Consider the following 20055-nt stretch of genomic DNA (forward strand, 5'->3'; position numbering starts at 1 on the left):
AAATACTTTTAAGGCATGAATTAAATTCATCACTACCTCTCAGTGATTCACAGAGGCCATGATTCCTGGGTGTTCTGTCACTCGAACAAGTTTGGGAGCATCTGCCCAGGCAATCCCTGTGTCTATGATACCAAAGTTTACCATTCTTTTCAGAATATCAACCCTACCCTCATTCCCCTCCTGCTCCCAGAACCTGCTTCTGGAACCAAAAGCCTTCAACATCCACCTTTTTCATCAGTTATAAACTTTCCTTGTGCCTCAAAGATAGTGATAGCAGTAGAGGGAGAGGGGAGAGAGAGAGAGAGAGAGAGAGAGAGAGTGTGTGTGTGTGTGTGAGTGAGAGAGAGAGAGAGAGAAGTACTTGGTGCCCAAAGGCAAACCTTTCCAGTCAGTTCAGGGCAGAACCACCTGGAAGGAGGAGATAGGCCATGAATAAGATCAGAAGGCCCTGAGAGCAGCACCTAAGAACCCAGGGGGCTGGATGAACCTGAGATTCTCTCCAGGAATCTCCCCAGGGAGGAGGGGAGGGCCCTCTGGCTGCCTGAACCAATTGTCATCTAAATTTCAGTAGGCAGGAGGACCCCAGCTGACCGGGGCCATCTTTGCTGACTTGTTTCTGTCCCCCTTGTAGACCATGAGCAACACAGTGGAGAGAATGGCACCTTTGTGATCTCTGATTCCCCAGTAGCTGACACAGTACTAGACCTTAAAAGGAGGGTTTTCGGAGGATGACTGGAAAATTGAACCTACCTTACCAGCTCAATGTGTCAACCTCCCAGAGGTGTGTACTTTTCAGTAAAGTCCTCAAAAGTGATGTTTCAAAGAGAGGACTTCAGCAGAGCACAAAGATATATTTTGCCGGCAGAGTCTCTTCCCATGGCCCACAAATTACAGCACAGGGAATGTAGTCTGTCTTGCTAAGCTTGAGACCCAACCATAGCTGACATTCCTGGAGGAATCCCACGTGAGGATGAGAACGAAGACTGAGAGGCTGTGGAAGTGGAGGAACCAGGTTTTCCTAAAAAACAGCGTGCCCACAAAGACTAATAATCATCCCCTCAACCATGTTGCCCTACTGCCCTTTAATCTATCAAATTCAAAGAGTTGGATGAAACCAAAGGATTTCAAATAATCCCTAGATTAAATGTGATTGTCATGCACTGTTTACTTTTATGCGTTTAACCTTGAACAGCTACAGGTATAGTGAAGGTCATTTGGGAGGCTGAAAATGTAGGTCGGGTTCAAGTTCGTGGAAGGAGCACTCCACCAACACTGACTTCCTTCCCCTGAGGTTACTGTAAGAAGTTGCCTGTTTCAGTCAGATGGTGAGAAGCCAACTTCAGGTCCCAGAATGCTCTTCATGCATCTCCCACACAGGGCACTCAGCAGTCAAACTGAAACAGCATCCCTCTGCATCCTTTCAGACCTACCACATGAGTGAGTCAGAGACATTTCCCTCTGAGGCCTCCACCTCCTGCTCTCACCAAAGACATGGTTCAATAGAACTGGCCACGGGATAAAGCAAAATTTCCAGAATAGACTAAAAAGAGGTCTAAACACATGAACCTCAATTACTGCTCTGAGGCATGAACAGTGGCCAGGAGATTAGAAATGGGTAGATCATGACCAATAATTTCTAGAGTGAATGTTCTCCCAGACTCGAAATATAATTCTTATTTAGGCTAATCAAACATCCAAGTTGACGAAGAGTTAGCCATGCAAGAAAGATGTCAAAGAAAAAGAAAATTCAATTCGTTTCCTATCACTGCTATAACAAATTACCGCATGCTTGGTAGCTTAAAGCAGCACACATTTATTCTCTTACAGGTTCACTGGGTCAAAACCAAGGTGTCAGCAGGGCTGTCCCTCCAGAGGCTCTAGGGGAGAACAGTTTCTTTGCCATTTCCAGCTTCTAGAGCTGCATTCCTTGACTAGTGGTCCCTTCCTTCATCTTCAAAGCACATCACTCCAACCTCTGTTATAAGTCATCACATCACATTATCTTCTGTTGTCAAATCTCCCTCTGCCTCCCTCTTATAAGGACATCTGATTACATTTAGATTCCACCATAATAATGCAAGATAATCTCCCCATCTCCATAGCCTTCATGTAGTCACATCTGCAAAGTCCCTTTTGCCATTTAAGGTAACATTCACACGTTCCAGGCATTAGAGTGTGGATATCTTTGGGGGCCATTATTCAACCTACTATTCCATGCAAGAAAGATTTTCAGAGAAGAAAACAATCAGACACACCCTACAGCACTCTTAACACAATTGAACATAATATTCTCTTGATTATTTAGGAAACAATATCTAAGATCATTCTCATTATGAACATCAATTCATCACCATATTCTAGGAGCACAGAAATGCTTGTTAGTATAGAGTTCTGATGAATAAACGAAACCAGAGATTCAGCTCTATTTGACTTCAGAATAAATTATGAGGTATGGAATCATTTTTGTTCAGTAAGAGTACCCTAAAATCTTTGAAACCTTAGAGCAAATAGTAGAATTTGAGAATTTATTTCCAAGAGGCAAGCAAATTTTTTGCTTTGCACTAGAGGTATCTTGAAACCCCCTATTTTTTTCTGAGAAATGCAAACAGTTGGGCCATTTAATTATGCAAATATAAAATACAGCAACTTAGGAACTATAGTTCCTGGGGATTAACTTGCTTTTTGTAAAAGGTGATTTTAAATGTCATTAATACCAAAGGCAGAGTTGCATCTCTGCAGACTATGTCCTTTGCACAAAAATTCCTTTCTAACTATCAATATACTTCATTGTTACACCCTGTTGTTTTTTAATATACAGGTCTGTGTTTGTGAGTTTTTAATTAACCTTGTTGAAGTGGCCAAAAAATGCTGCAAAGGTATAAAGGCACAATTTTTAACTCCTACTGGACGACAGAACAAAAAATAGAATTGAACTAGGCATAGCTCAGGTTGCCTAGACTCACAGATTTAAGGCTGAATGAACATTTAGAAAGGGTAACAGTGCTGGGCTATTGCAGTCTGAAATAATTGTTTTTGGAGCATAACATAATTACTATGGCCATGTAATAAAAACCCCCAAATTTCCTGGTGTAAAGCAACCATTTTAAGCCCACAGCTAACATCATACTCAATGATGAAAGGCTGAAAGCTTTTCCTCTAAGATAAGGAACAAGACAAGGGTGCCCACTCTCTTCACTCCCATTCAACATAGTACTGGAAGTCCTAACCAGAGCAATCAGATAAGAAAAAGAAATAAAAGGCATTCAAATTGGAAAAGAAGAAGTAAAATTGTCTGTTTTCAGATGACATGATTTTATGTAGAGAAAGTCCTAAAGACTCACCAAAAAACTGTTCAATCTAATCAACAACATCAGTAAAAGTGCGGGATACAAAATTAACATACAGAAATCAGTAGCATTTTTATACACTAACAATGAATTATCTGAAAAAGAAATAAAGAAAACAATCTCATTTACAATAGCATTAAAAACAATAAAATACTTAGGAATAAATTTAACCAAAGGAGTGTAAGATCTGTATACTGAAAGCTGTAAGACAATGGTGAAAGAAATTGGAGAAAACACAAATAAATGCAACAATATCCCATGTTCATGGATTGGAAGAATTACTATTGTTAAAATTTCCATACTACCCAAAGCCATCTATAGTTTTGATGCACTCCATATCAAGATTACAATGAAATTTTTTACAGAAATATAAAACACAATCCTAAAATTCATTTGGAACCACAAAAGACACCAAATAACCAAAGAAATACTGAGAAAGAAGAACAAAACTGGAGGCATCACACCTTCTGATTTTAAACTATATTATGAAGCCATAGTAATCAAGACGGTATAGTACAGACATAAAATAGGCATATAGATCAATGGAATGAAATAGAATCAAAATCTCCAAATAAACCCATGCATTTATGATCAAGTAATTGACAAGGGAGCCAAGAATATACTAAATGGAGAAAAGACAGTCTCTTCAATAAACGTTGGACTTCCCTGGTGGTCCAGTGGTTAAGACTCCACACTTCCACTGCAGGGGGCACGGGTTCAATCCCTGGTCAGGGAAGTTCCACATGCCACGTGGTATGGAAAAACAAAAATGTTGCTGGGAAAATTGGATATTCACATTCAAAAGAATGAAACTAGACTCTTATACTGTTTACAAAAATAATCTCAAAACAGTTTAAAGACTTAAATATATTATATTTTTTTAAAAGGTTTAAATGTAAGACCTGAAACCATTAAACTCCTAGCAGAAAACATAGGGGAAAAACTCCTTGACATTGATCTTGGCAATGAATTTTCGGATATGACACCTAAAGCACAAACAACGAAAGCAAAAATAAACAAGTGGGACCACATCAAACTAAAAAGCTTCTGCACAATAAAACAAACAGTCAACAAAATAAAAAAGCAACCTATAAATTGGGAGAATATATTTGCAAACCACTTGTGTGATAAGGGGTTAATATCCAAAATATATAAGCAACTCATACAACCCAATAACAAAAACAAATAATCCAGTTTAAAAATGGGTAAAGAACCTTGTTTTGTGTTCCAGTACCCCAATTGCACCATCTGGGCATGGGGGTTTCCCCCTCATGTCTAATAAGCAATTCTCAGACACCAGCTGGGTGTCCTATAATTCAACTCAATACTGACACCACCTACCCCGAGATAGCATCAGATTCCACAGGGTAGGGGTTCAGTTCTAAATGACTCCCCCCAACCCCCCCTTCAGATGACAGTCACAAGCCCTGGTTGTTACTTGTGCTTCTGACCAAGTAGCTACAGATTGGGGGTTCCCATGACCTCCTTCTAGGGTTTGATTAATTTGCTAGTGTAGCTCACAGAACTCAGAGGAACATTTAACTTACCAGATCACCAGTTTATTATTTAAAAAATGTAAATCAGAAACAGCCAAATGGAAGAGATGCATAGGGTGGAAACGCGACAGAGCTTCCATGCCCTCTCCAGGCTCACCACACTCCCCAGATTTTCACCAGTTCACCAGCCCAGAAGCTCTCCAAAGCTAGTCTTTGGGGGTTTTTATGGAGGCTTCATTACATAAAATGGATTCAATCTCACAATATATACGTATATCAAATCATTGTGTTGTACACCTTAAACTTATACAATGTTATATGTCAATTACATCTCAATAAAACTAGAAAAAAATAAAACAACCATTTTATTTCAATCACAAAAATCTAAGAAGGGCTCAGCTGGGCAGTTTTCTCTTGGGATCATGAGCAGGTTGATTTCCTGGGTGCACAACCTGTATAGTCACATCGGGCCCTCAGCTTAAACAGGTCCCGTGGTTGGTTTAACTCTCTGCTCAACATTCTGAATTTTTTAATGAGTTGTGCACTTTTTCACTAGGCCCCATAAACCATGTAGCCAGTCTTGCTCATCAGGTGCCTTCAGATACTGGTTGGGGCTCGGCCTTTGAAGACTCAGCTAGACAAAGTGAGCAAGATGGCCCCCTCACATGGCTGTCGGCTGGGAGTACCCTGGGACTGTCACCCAGAGCATCTACACATGGGCTTTCCAGCATGGCATCCTCAGGGTAGCTGCGCTTCTTGAATGGCCATTGGCTTTCCCCAGAATGGGCATCCCCAGAGAACCAGGTGGAAGCCGCATAACCCCTTGTGACCTAGCCTGGGAAATTGTAGAGCCTGACAGAAGTGACCAGGCCTCCACCTGCCGGTGGCTGGGCAGAGCAGAGATTGGCTGTCAAAAACCAGACAGTTGATCAAGGTAGTGAACATCCTCGGGGAAAATTGGAGGGAAATGAAGATGTTGCTCAGAGATTCCCAGAAACTTGTGAGGAAGAGGGCCTGGGAAAGAACTGGCCTTCCTATACACAAGCAAGATGAGGGCCATTACAATCTGAGGTATTTATGGAAGCTGGCACAGTTGAGAATCTATTGGTTACATTTCCAATGGGCTTCCCCTAAGCTTAAAATTCTGCAGTTGCATGATTAAGCAAATACTGAAATTAACATGCTCTCTCTGACCACTCACAGAGAGAACGATCCTCAGAGAAGATTCTGTGATTCAGAGATTCCAGTGCAGGCAAGGGATTCCCAGTGGACCGCCTACAGGAAGGCAATGTAGCTGAGGAACAAAAGGAAGGATAAGTATTGTCACCTCAAGGAAGGTACTAACTCAGTCTCTGCCTCAGTGTTCCCATCTGTACAGTGACACGAATTAATAGTTCCTACTTGTGGAGTTATTATGACAAATGAGTGTGTGAATGCACATAAGTTAGAAGAGGTCTATTCTATTGTAACCATTCAACAAGTGTCAGCTTTCATTAAAATGGGTTCCAGTAGTAATGAGAATACTAGGGAATCCCTTGGTATTCATCTTCTGTACAGTAAGAGTAATTAAATCAATTCTTTTTTTACTTTTATTTAATTTATTTTTTTATTGAATGAAAGATTCTTTAAATTCTACAATGCTTTACAATTTTCAAAATTTTCACACACATGATTCTATATAATCCCATAATAACACTTTTTTCCCCCTACCTCTATATTGCCCCTCCCCCTGCCCCTCTCCCAACTGGTAGTTTTTTCTCTATATCTGTGAGGCTGCTTCTTTTCTGTTATATTCACTGGTTTGTTGTATTTTTTAGATTCCACATATAAGTGATCTCATACAGTATTTGTCTTTCTTTGTCTGACTTATTTCACTTAGCATGATGTCCTCCAAGTCCATCCATGTTGCTGCAAATGGCAAGATTTCATTCTTTTTTATGGCTGAGTAATATTCCATTGTATATATATATACCACTTCTTCTTTACCCATTCATCTGATGATGGACACTTAGGTTGCTTCCATATGTTGGCAATTGTAAATAATGCTGCTATGAACATTGGGGTGCATGTATCTTTTCAAATTAGTTTTTGGTTTTTTCGGCTATATACTCAGGAGTACAATTCTTGGGTCATATGGCAGTTCTATTTTTAGTTTTTTGTGAAACCGCCATACAGTGGCCTTACCTAGTAAAATTCATTCTCATATGACAAGAACTTCAATTCATCTAAATTCTCAAACCCAAATTATAGTACTTAGTGGATTTCACAAAGCTAAGCAACATAGAAAGAGAAAAGATTTGTTTGCTTTTATACTTAATTCAATGTCTATGTGTTTTCAAATACAGTCACCAGAAGTTTGGCATCCCATATGCAGACACAGTCAAAAGCAAGTGGCTTTCTTAATGGATCTCACTTGAGGTTTGAGGTAACCGCAGAAGGCAGTCAGGCGTTTGACAAGTGGTCTGTGGGAAATCTGGGTCTTTTTTCTCTTAGAGGTCTCTTAGGACCCTGGGAAACTCTTGCCTCATGGATTAGTATTTTCAGAATTTTTCGTGAATAGCGTGTCCCTTCTGGGGAGGCCCATCACACGCAGACCCCACTCCAGCTTCAGCACACACAGCCCCCCCAGAGCTGTGCCTCCCAGATCTGGTTTCTGTCAAAATCACGAGACCATGGTTGTGGGAAATGGTTACATGGCTTCTGGTGTTGTTACCACCACAAACAAGGTCTGGTCCTTGCCTTCAGGCCATGCAAAGGGCTGTGGTATGTCACCTACAGACAGCATATAAGGAAACCACAGAGGTAAGCCAGTGGAGTAGGAAGTCTCTGAGAGAATAGAGAGAATGCACATAGAGAGAATTTTAACATGGAAGGCAACTGTACATATATAAAGACGTACACTCTTCTGTCTATAGTGTATGTATCACATTAAAAAGTAATTAAGGGGGCTTCCCTGGTGGCGCAGTGGTTGAGAGTCTGCCTGCCAATGCAGGGGACATGGGTTCGAGCCCTGGTCTGGGAAGATCCCACATGCCACGGAGCAACTGGGCCCGTGAGCCACAATTACTGAGCCTGCGTGTCTGGAGCTTGTGCTCCGCAACAAGAGAGGCCGCGATAGTGAGAGGCCCGCGCACCGCGATGAAGAGTGGCCCCCGCTTGCCGCAACTAGAGAAAGCCCTCACACAGAAACGAAGACCTAACACAGCCATAAATATAAATAAATAAAATTAAAAAAAAAAATTATCTGTAGGACCAAATATTAGGCAATGAATACAATGATGTAAAAGTATAGTTATAAAAATAAAAAAAAAAAGTAATTAAAACAGGTATAGGCATTATCTAATTTTTCTAAGCAAAAATAGTTAAAGGTTCACAAATAAAGAAATACCTAAACAAATTCTGGTTTGTCAACTTGAAAGAGTAGTATGTAGCCACTAAAAATCATTGTGAACCATATGGAAACAGAAAATGTATAAAATATAATATTAAGTAGAAAATATAGATCGCACATATGTTGCAGTTACAGCCTTATATAAAACATGTATCTGTGAGATGAATGAGCAGAAAAGAAAGCAAAATATTAATCTAAAAAAAGACAGATGAAGTTGTTTACAAAACAGAAACAGACTCACAGATATAGAAAACAAACTTATGGTTTGGGGCAGGAGGAGGAATAAATTAGGAGTATGGAATTAACAGCTACACGCTACTTATGTAAAATAGATAAACCACAAAGACTTACTGTATAGCACAGGGAACTATATTCAATATCTTGTAATAACCTATAACGGAAAAGAACCTGAAAAAGAATATGTATATATATATATATATATATATATATATATAACTGAATCACTTTGTTATATACCTCAAACTAACACAATATAGTAAATAACTATACTTCGAGAAAAAAGTGATATGTTATTATTGTGGGATAATGGATGGCTTTTCCCTTTCTTAATAACACACCAGACAACACATGCCAGGTACTTTGCTAAGCACCTTATATATATTATCTTATTCTAGCCTCTCAGCAATCCTGTGAAGTAGGCACTACGATCATCCCCATTTTACAATTGAGAAAAGAGGAACACAGAGAGGTTAGGTGACTTGCCCAAGATTATTAGTAATTGGTGCAGCCAGTAAGTGCCAGAGCTGGCATTTGGCTCCAACACCTACATGCTTAGTCATTATGGTGTGGTTTCTGATATTGCTATGATGCTCATACAATTTAAGAGAAGAGATGAACATTTTGCAGGTAAGAAGTCTTCGTGTTCAAATGGGTGTCACTCTTTTTTTTCTTTTTAGTTTTGAAATATGTTCTCTTCACCACTGAGCAAAATTCTCAAAATCAGCACGGGTAAGTAGCTGCTAGTGTGCCAGCAGTAGGTCACAATTTTTAAAGCATACATTTCACACAGCCCCCGTTATAAAATCACAAGACCAAGGTCACACACCTGCTACTAGTAAACAGAGGTGTGTTTCTAGAAGGACATCAAGTAGTGCTATTTGTAGATCAAGGGTTAATCCTGAGAACCTCCAGTGACCTATGTAAGAAGCATTTTAATCAGTCTTCATTTCCAGATAGGAAAAGATTCCAGTGAAGAAATATTAAGACACTTATCCAAGTTTACCCAGATAAACTGATTAGATGATCAGGCAATAGGAGATCTGATATGTTGTCCAAGAGACCGGAGTTTAAACCTTGAGGCTAATATTTACTAGCTCTTGTGACCTTGGGCAAGTAATTAATTCCACAGTTCCCTCATCTGTAAAACGAGGATAATAATATTTCCAAACTCACACCACTGTTGTAAGGACTAAGATGCGTGTAAAACAGCACAGTGGCTGACACACACAGCCAACACTCAGTGTATACAAGCTGCTGTCATTGTTATCATTTTCATTCTTTCTAACAACCCTCAATAGAATTGTTATTGGGTTTAGCTTCCTGGGTCACATTAATACTCCAGATACGAAAAGTAAGATTCCGTTACAAATACATTAAATCCTATCACAAACATAAGAAGATGCAGAATTATGACTTGCTAAGTACAACCTCCCTGATTTTCAGATTCACAGATATAAGGGATAGGTGCTTCTCTCCACTATCCCACACCTGATCTCTCACTGACTGGAGGGACTCTGTTTTCCTGGGTACTCTTTAGGGAAGAAGGAATGTTTTTGTAGTCTGTTATGACACTTGGAGATGCACAAGCAAGGCTTAGAGCTCGTCAGCTTCAGAAGCTACCTTTTTTCCAAAGATTCTTTCCTTGACACCAAAGAGGGTGCCAAAAAAAAAAATGATATCTCAGTGTTTGAGAAAATGTGTGTTCCTTTGTAACCTGAGGGGAGTCAGGTTGAACAGGTACCCCTTTTGCAACTTACTGAACCAAAATGCTTTATATCGGTAGAATAGGCTACAATGCACATTTGGGACAAAGGGGAATTTTTTTAATGTATTAAATCTATAGCTTCCTCCATAGAGAAAGAGATCAGATTTGCAGTTACCAGGAGGGGGGCGGAGAGGGTGGGAACTGGATGAAGGTAGTCAAAAGGTACAAACTTCCAGTTATAAGATAAATAAGTACTAGTGATGTGATGTACAATGTGATAAGTATAGTTAACACTGCTGTATGTTATATATGAAAGTTATTAAGAGAATAAATCCTAAAATTTTTTATCACACACAATTATTTTTCTATTTCTTTAGCTTTGTATCTATCTGAGATGATGAATGTACACTAAACTTACTGTGATCATCACTTCGTGGTGTATGTAAATCAAATCTTTATGCTGCACGCCTTAAACTTATACAGTGCTACATGTCAATTCTATCGCAATAAAACTGAAAGAAAAAATCTATAGCTTCCTCTACTCTTTTCAACTTAATTTAAGGTGTTTAAACAACCCATCTTTATAATAACAACATACTAACAATATATAGGTCATTTGTTTAAACTACCTTAAATTATATATTGAATACATGTGTATACAGAGAGTAAATAGAGAATATAAATTTAATAACCACGAGGAATATTATAACTGTGGTGTTTAAGCATAAAAGTTGGTTGTGAGTTTCCTGGGGCCAAGCAAAATGGGAAACATAAGTTCTGTGCCTCTTGGGATAATAACTACCGGTAACTAGGTGCCTACAATTTCCTGGGTACTCAATTGTCTTTTACGTTTTTTGTTTCGATTATATTACACTACTCTTTAAAATAGCTATTATCCCCACTTAACATAGAGGAAGCTGAGTCTTAGAACCACTAATTTGCCTAAATTTATACAACCAGAAAATAGTAGAACCAAGATTCAAAATCAAGAGCTGTCTAAATATTAAACACATTTTTTCTACCTCTCCTATTAGAAAGAAAGACAAACAAATTTCATAACCATTTTCCTCACTGTAAATTACAAGCGAAACTTCTCCCATGTGACGTCATAAATACAGGTGACTTCTATCCAGGTTTGGGGAGGAAGAGAGAGGGAGAGAGAAAGAGAGAGACTGAGAATGTGTTTTTCCCTTCAGCCAAGTCTTCATAAGTATGAACTGGATATCAAAAGAAAAGTCTATATGCTTTCAAGTTTCCATGTGGAAAGAAAAGTTCCTCTCTCCACACACTATATGGTGATTGGATTTGGACGCCTGAACCACTCAGCTTGACCACTTCTCCTACAGGCAAAACAAGGTACCTCCAAGTCCTAGAAAGCTGGGCGCAGAGCTGAGGAGCACAGGAGGGTCTCAGGTGGCTGCCAGGGAAGACAGAGTCCCCCAGGAGGGAGCCATCATTCCCTAGGCGCCTATGCTAGGGAATCTGGGGACAAACCGGCGCAGTGTGCCACCCTGTGAGTGGGAGAAGACCTGCAATTTCCTGAACAGCAGCCAACCGCGGAGGGAAGCTGTAACTCAGGGCCCCAGGCTCCAGGGGGCGCCATGTACAATGTACCTGGAGATGTGGGCTGGGGAGGTCCTTCATCACGGCTCCCAGAGCCCTTATCGGAAACGCTATAGAACCAACATGAAAAGTCACGAACTTGGAGTCAGTGAACCTGCTTATGTCACTAACTACCCAAGTGACCTTGAGCAAGCCACCTAATTCATCTGGGCCTCATCTGCAAATAAAAAAGGTCGACAGGTGATCTACAGGGGCCCCTCCAGCTCTAACTATGTGAATCTACCACAGGAGAAATTGCCTTCCCTCTGACCTTGTAACCGGCCTTCTGGTTTCCATCCCTTTTATACACTTACCACCAAAATTCTCTTATGAAATACAGCTGTGCTCTTATAACATCTGTAATAGAGCATACAAAACCATCCACAAGGGGGCCCTCTGCCTACTGTCCTTTGCTTACTGCCATGTTCATTCATTCACTCATGTTTTCAATCGTTCTCTCAAGAAATATTTATTATGCATCCTCCACTGTGTCCCCGTGTCCACATTATCCCAGGCATATGCTGTTCCCTTAACACACCAAGCTTTTTTGTGCCTCTGCACTTTTGTTTATACTGTTCCCTTTGCTAGGAATGCCCTTCCCTCATTTTCCTCTAGAGCAACTCTTATTTAACCCAGTGCAAAAGTCATCTCCTTTCCGAAATTTCCTGGTGAGCTATCATCCTCTGTGTCTTCTTTAAATCTCAGACCTTGATCATGGTACTTAGCACATCGTTTTGAAATTACATGTGACCACGTGTAACAAGATAATATCTTGATACATTCAGAGGCATAATTTTTTCCTCTGCAATGTCCTTCACCTCTATACTTCTCTCACCACTCAGATTGAGGCTTTGTGTGTGTACTACCCTCAGGGTAAAGCTATTACTGCCAAAATGAACAGGGAAAGGAAGATTCATTGCACAGATTTCTGCTCCAGTATGGACTTGTGGGATTCACAGCAAACTTACGAAGCTGATAACTATGAGAGAAAATGGTTTTTAGATTCCAAGAGGCTGAGCATTTTAAGTACAAACGTCAATGTTTACACCATACGTGAAAGACTCTGAAGCAAAGAGAAGAGCCCGCTTACCAGCTCCTCCATCCTCACCCTCACCTACAGACTAGGTAAAAGTTGCCCCCACTAAAGAGTGAAAAATGGGTGCCGGGCTCCTGCCCGCTGCCCATCCTCAAGCCAAGTTGCAGGTGGGAGTGAGAACTGATGCCCCATCCCCTCTCCGGGACTGAAAGGCAGCAGAACACAGATGTGCCTTGAACCGGTAGTGTAGCAGTGAAGGAGGAAATGTGGTGCATCTGGGCGAGAGAGGGACCAGTGAGCCTCTGAGTGGTAGGGAGACCAAAATCTGGAAGCCCCTGTGTCCTCAAGAAGCACAAGAGATTCATGAAAGACCACCAGTGATTCCAGATGCAGAGTGACCGCCATGGGCCTAGTGACCAGGGGCTCTGCAGGCAGCCGCTACCAAGACCATGGACCCCGCCATGTGCATTTGTTACTTTTCTTCGTGTCTCCAGTAGCTACCACAGTGGCCAATAGATGTTCACGTTGTAAAATAATATAGCCAGGAAGACAGAGCAGTAAAGAGTTACTAGGGAATGCGAGCCCTGTTTGCACCATTTTCTTTAACTCTCCTCCTAACCCCCAAGAACCATTAATAATAGAGGAACTCTCCAAGGCATGGAAACAGAGAGGAGATTGCTGGTTGCCAGGGGCAGGGTGTGGGGGAATGGGGAGATGTTGGATGAAAGGGACACACTTTCAATTATAAGATGAATAAGTTCTGGGGATCTAATGTACAGCCTGGTGACTGTAATTAACAATACTGTATTGTATTCTTGAAATTTGCTAAAAGGGTACATCTTAAATGTTCTTATCACACACACAAAAAAAAGGAATTATGTGAAGGGATGGAGGTGTTAAGGAACCTTATTGTGGTAATCATTTCACCATATATACATGTATCAAATCATTACCTTGTTATCACTTAAATTTACACCATGTTATTTATCAATTATGTCTCAAGAAAGCTGGGGGGAAAAGCTAATATTACCAAGATCACACACAAATAATAATAATAAAAATTCTGACACTAGCACTCTGATGAAATATGAAAAACAGATGACAGGTGTATAGAATCTCATTGTCTTCAGGTCCACAAGGTTCGTGAGTACAAGCTGAGACTGGAAACAAACATCTGAAGCATTTTTCAATCATTAATACTTTATTATATTAGTACTTGATATATTAATTTTTCTCCTACAATTTTATATAATCAATACATCATAAATACATGGACAGTTTCCCTATAGGTATAAATATCAGGCCAACCTCATCTATATTTAGCAAATGCTTAATAAACAGGTGCTGGATCCTTATCCCCATCCTTCCCGCCCACCCCATCCTGCACAGACCCTCCCACACACTCTTACATTGTGGTTATTTTATTTGTTGCCTTTTGTGGAGCAGAAGCCCATTTTACCAAGGGGGACCCACCCAATGACTGCATGGCTGGGAGGCGGTCATGATAGCACATAAGCAGAGTAGGTGAGGGTCCTGCATTCTCCTCCATCTATTTTCAGGGGGGTGGGACACTGGAACATCTCAGGGCTGTATAAAGATTCTGAAGCCCCAGAAAGTTACTCTATCTAATACAGAGCTTTGAGAGTCCCATGCAGATCTTATGAAGAGACCTGGGAAGTGGAGAGAATTGGGAACCACACAGGACTCATGGCAAAGTGCTGGGTAAAGAGGGGCGTTTCTACAGCTTCTTCAGCTGAGCTGATCCGCTGCCCTCAAGCCACGCACGTAGCGGACGATGGGGGTGACACAGGTGCAACCAACAGTCACCCGCACCTTCTCCAGCCGGAAGGAGCGAGAGCAACCCTGGGACTCCCTCCGGAGGACCAGGAACTCTTGCTGGATGGGGACGGAGTTCATGGAGCTGTCTTCCTTCCCCTCGGCGTCGATGCAGCCCGTGTGCCTGCACCGGGCCTCTGCGATCTCGGAGGGGAACCGGTGCGGGTCCCGGGTGATGCTGCAGGAGGAGCAGGGAGAAGCCGACGGTGAGACCGGGGGTGGGAGGCGGGGAAAGAGGCACAAAGGATGGGGGCCCCGCGGCACTGGGCGTCCGCTTGCAGGGAGGCGGTGCCGGGCGACTCAGGGCGGCAGCGCAGGCGCGGAGCAGACAACCTGGACTCAGTACGCCGGCCCGTGGCGGGTGCTTAACTCCTTAGGCCTCAGTTCCCTCAACTTTAAAATGGGGGTTCGCAAATTCCTCTCCCGTGGGATTGTTACCAACACTCGGTGATACAAATGCATATGAAACGCCGCACCGTAAAACGTTGGCATTCCATGAATGTTAGATCTTTTCGTTCATTTCCCTTTTCATTTTTATTATTATAATCATCATTCATCCTTTGGTTAGAGACTGAACCTCACTAGGAGGTCCCCCAGTACACAGTCTACAAAGCCTGCTGCTTGGGAAAGAAAACCAAAGCCCCGGGGGGTCGGTGAATCCAATGCCTTCTTTCAATTTCTCCCTCAGTAGCCCCCTTGCCAGGGGGAATAAAGGCAGCAAAGCCAACCCAGCCAGCTGGCCAGCGTACACTCTCGCTTCCCAAGGCAAGCGGTGCGGGCAGCCCCGGAAGCACTTCTAATGGTCCTCGGGCTCTGTTTTCATACTTACATTTAGAGCATATAAATGAGTGCTTGCTGTTCCGAGAACCTCCATGTAAGACAAAATCCCAAGTCTGGACCCTGAACATCCCCTTCCCAAACTGGCCTTTCTCCTCCACTCTGGCCTCCTCCCCACTCCTTGAAGACTGAAATCCAATCTGAGTGGCTCTCTCTGAACTGACTTTTCTGGTTCCCACTTATCTCCATGCAGGGACCATTATGTAGGCTGCTTTAAAGAGTCCTCTCTTCCAGCACAGAAAGTTTGTAAATTCCAAATCCAGGGCTGCGTGAAGCAGAAAAGGGCAAAGCGTCGATGAGAGTTTGGAAGCAAAATAGACCTTCGACCACATAAGAGGACTTAGCCCAAAATAGCAAGAAAATGTGAGCACCCAGGGAACGTGGAATTTCCGTTTTTCAGAGTGAATGTAAGGACTATTATTTTTTCTATGTTTTTGAAATTTTCTACTTATGGTTAGAATAAATTAACATGTTTTTCAAAAGAACGTGGAGGTCAGTCTCCTTGGCACATACTTGTAATCCCAGGGGGAGCTGGAGCGGTTCTGGAAGTCGTGTGAGAGGAGAGCGCCCTGGGTCTGCCTGAGGATGCGGATATCAACCCTCACAGTGTGGTCCTCCGGAGCGGGACAGAGGGCAGGGTCCCCAGCTTTGGGGGTTTTCCGAGCTGCCACCTCCCCCAGGAGGGTCAGCCCCAATGTCAACAGCAGCAGGGACTTGACCTGGAAATAGATGAGAATGGGACTGGTTAGCGACTCTGGTGTCACTTGCTGACAAGAGACAGGTCATGCTTCAGCTGAACTCAGCATCCCTGGGATGGGAGCAGGGCTCCTCTCTGAACCTCAGGTCCTCACCTGGCAACAGGAACAGTCATACATGAAGATACCAGGGTACCAACCTGAGAACTAAACTCATTAGCCTGGTGATTGAGCCCTCTACAGTCCGAGAGCTCCTGAACAGGGAGAAAGAAAGACGTCAGGATCTGGGACTGGGTTTAAATCCTGACCTGGTCTCCTCACTGAGCCTCTGTTTTCTCTTCTTTCCAGCCAGAGCATAACACTTGCTTCATAATAATAGTCACAAGATTAAATAAAACGTTCTTTGTAAAGCACCTACAATAAAAATAGGGGCTTAAGAAATGATAGCTCTTGCTTTTAATTTCCAACCTCACATCCATGAATCCTCCACAAAACTCTTCGTCCCAGCCATCTCTCCACCTGGAATACACTGCCCCACCTCTATCCATCCAAATCCTCTCCTTCCGTCAGGGCCCCACTAGGACTCGGTCTCCTCCAGGAACTGTCCCGAAAGTAGTTCATTCATAAAGCTTTTACCATCTAGCACTCAAGCAGCCCTTCTTTATTGTCTGGACATGCAGTATTTGTGTTCATGCAGACCTACACCTATTAGATGGTAAGTTCCTGCAGGAGAACATGTCATAGAACAGGTGTTCCAAAATACTTTCTGGATGAATGAAAGAGCGGGTGAGTGAATGCATGAACAAAACAATCCATTTAAATTAACAACATAGTTAAGCTCAACGCATTCAGAAAAACACCATGCAAAACCAACTGTAGCAGAGTTCCAATGACGCATGCTGACTGAAGGAAGCAGAGGCACTAAGGATGCATGACAGAGAAATGGAAACTACTTCTCTTTAGCTCCAGAAAATATATTTTTTATACTTACATTGAAATACCAGTTTATCTGGTATTACAGGAGTGCACAAAGAAAGAGTTCAGTGAAGACCTAATTAAAATAAAGGAAGAGATAAAAATCTCTCCAGCTTCCCTTTCTCACGACTTGCTTTGCTCACCCCACCGTGACCACCGACCCTCACTGGGGATGGACAAGCCTCATCACCGATACTCAACATAATGCAGACCCAGGGCTGAAAGTGAGTTACTTTCATCCTCGGGGCTCAGTGTCGTTCAGGCTCACACCTTCCGTGAGTTAGGGTTGGGAAGGTGCTTAGACAAGTTGGTTTAAAGGACCTTCTTTTTATCTTTTGCAAGTGCTGGAGGCAAGAAATGAAAAGAGTAAACAAAAAGGTCATGGTATCAAGTGCTGCACTAATGTAGCTGATACTAAAAAGAAGCTGAGAGCAAGATTGACCCAGATAAGCCTGAATGAGGCTGATTTGCCTCCAGATAATCAGCAGGTGTCTACTTTTGTCTCCTGCAATCATTCATTCATTCAACAACTCTTTCCTGTCTCTGGAGTGTGATGATAAAGGACATGGGCTCTGGAGTCAAAAGTCTTGGGTCCATAACTCAGTTCCTGGACTCTTACTAGCTGTGACTCAGTTTCCTCCACCAGCAAATGTGGAGATTAAATGATAGGATCCATATATAGCATGAAGAGCAGGGCTGGGACATGGAGAGTATTCAGTATAGGTACTATTGTTAAGTCTACATTGTCCTAATGATACACAGTGGACGGGAAAGATGTGGAATTTGCCCTCATGTAACTTCTGTCTAGACAAAGCATTATGACATTGTAAAAAGTAAAAGGATGCCTGCTTAGACAAGACGGTCTTTAGCTTCCCAAGCATCACCTCCTTACGTTTCTTAAGTAAATCCCTCCTTTGTGTTTCCTCTTTCCTCTTCTGTATCATAGTCACTGAATCATTTCTAATTTCATTATCAAAGGGGAAAGGGGGTGGGGGAGGGATAAATTAGGAGTTTGGGATTAACATATAGACACAACTATATATAAAATAGATAATCAACAAGGACCTACTGTATAGCACAGGGAACTATATTCAATATCCTGTAATAAACCATAATGGAAATTATGGTTTATTTATTCAGTTATATATAACTGAATCACTTGCTATTTATCAATGTTGCTAATACAACATTGTAAATCAACTCTACTTCAATTAAAAAAAATTTATTGAATGCTTTCTCTATCCTTATTGGTTGTTATATTAAAATGGCCAAGTTAACTAAAAGCCATGCCTGCATATATCTGCTATTTCAGAGAATAGGTTTAGTCATTCTCAATGATATCGATTAATCCTTCCATGAGGGAGAGACCATTATTATTCCTCTATACAGATAAGAGGAATAAGAATGCACAGAGGGGCTTCCCTGGTGGCGCAGTGGTTGAGAATCTGCCTGCCAATGCAGGGGACACGGGTTTGAGCCCTGGTCTGGGAAGATTCCACATGCCACGGAGCAGCTAGGTCCGTGCACCACAACTACTGAGCCTGCGCGTCTGGAGCCTGTGCTCTGCAACAAGAGAGGCCGTGACAGTGAGAGACCCGCGCCCCGCGATGAAGAGTGGTCCCCGCTTGCCACAATTGGAGAAAGCCCTCGCACAGAAACGAAGACCCAACACAGACAAAAACAAAAAAAAAAAAAAAATTAAAAAAAGATCATCTCTTCTTTAAAAAAAAAAAAAAAAAAGAATGCACAGAGAGGTTAAGTAACTTACCCCAAATCCCACGTTTAGTAAGTGGTGAAGCCAGGTCTGCCTGACTCCAAAGCCCATGCCCCCTAACTACTGCACTTGGCTGCATTTCATACCATCTCTAAAACAATATATGAATATAACATAGTATTATCATCACCATAGGCCATGATCTTTTATGAAATCCGAGCTCTTTTAAGTTGCATGGCTTGTAAAAAGAGAGAAGAAAAGGATTATTTAAACCAATAATATGGTGAGTGATTTCCCAAGCCCTGCTTTCATGCTGCTGTATTTTAAATTCTTCGAAGGTCTTACCTGACGACTGCCAGGTGAGATTCTAGACCCAGGGGATGTAGATTTCCATCACATTAACATCTGCCTCTCCTCCAGGAGGAAGGAGACAATGCAAAAATGATCAGCTCTCAGAGATGGGGCAAATGTCCCTCCCATAGGAGCTGTCCAAGTGCATCACCAGGTGGTTTCACTCCCTGCATCTAGGGCACTCCTTGTCATCTGCTCGTCTTGGGGGAATCATTACCCCAATTGGGGCCCCAGCTTCCTTGGTTAAAATAAACATGTACAGATCCTAAAAGGCTGGCTAAGCTCCCCCATGAGATGAGGGCCAACTTAACTCTACAATGGTGGCCACAAGAGAGACCATGTCCAGTTTGTGACCCCAAGAACTTCACAAGCTAACACCAACTATGCCAGAGCCATTGGTGAAGAGCTATGGTTTTACACCCCATTATAATTTCTGGTTATTTTTTCTTTTTCTCCACCAGACAGTGATCAGCATTAAAGTCAGCTCTGTTTTTTAAAGAAATGACCCCACAAAAGACCCCAATCTAGCATCATTCCTTAGAAATCTGCTTTCCTGAAATCCTAGGGATGACTGTACCAACACAAGAATGATCCTGACTACTCACCACGGCCATGTCACGCAGCAATGTCATTGTCACTTTGCTCTGGTCACCTGCTTCGTGCAGGAAGCTCTTTCTGTGCTGTGTTGCCTTGTGTGTGCCCGTGTGGTGTCAACGAGAGCACTGTCGGTTTTATAGCAATCTCTGTCCTTGTTTCAATTGACCTGCTTACTGTCTAACTTGTGGTTGCCCCAGAGTTACTGACGAATGTAGTGTTTTTTTTTTTTCCTA

The 20055-nt window shown here is 42.0% G+C and overlaps 1 protein-coding gene across 1 annotated transcript; it reads right to left on the minus strand.

Moving 5' to 3' along the window:
- Positions 1–8170: 8170 nt before the first annotated feature.
- Positions 8171–19839, minus strand: IL17F (interleukin 17F; the record flags this gene model as incomplete). The annotated part of the gene is made up of 4 exons (XM_082347262.1): positions 8171–14831; positions 16004–16266; positions 16386–16439; positions 19831–19839. The coding sequence occupies 4 exons, from the start codon at positions 19837–19839 to the stop codon at positions 14567–14569; spliced, it is 591 nt and encodes a 196-aa protein (XP_082203388.1). The 3' UTR covers positions 8171–14566.
- Between the last annotated feature and the right edge of the window lie 216 nt (positions 19840–20055).

The sequence above is a fragment of the Balaenoptera borealis genome, assembly GCF_965194805.1.
Source record: "Balaenoptera borealis genome assembly, chromosome: 12".
Taxonomy (NCBI): domain Eukaryota; kingdom Metazoa; phylum Chordata; class Mammalia; order Artiodactyla; family Balaenopteridae; genus Balaenoptera; species Balaenoptera borealis.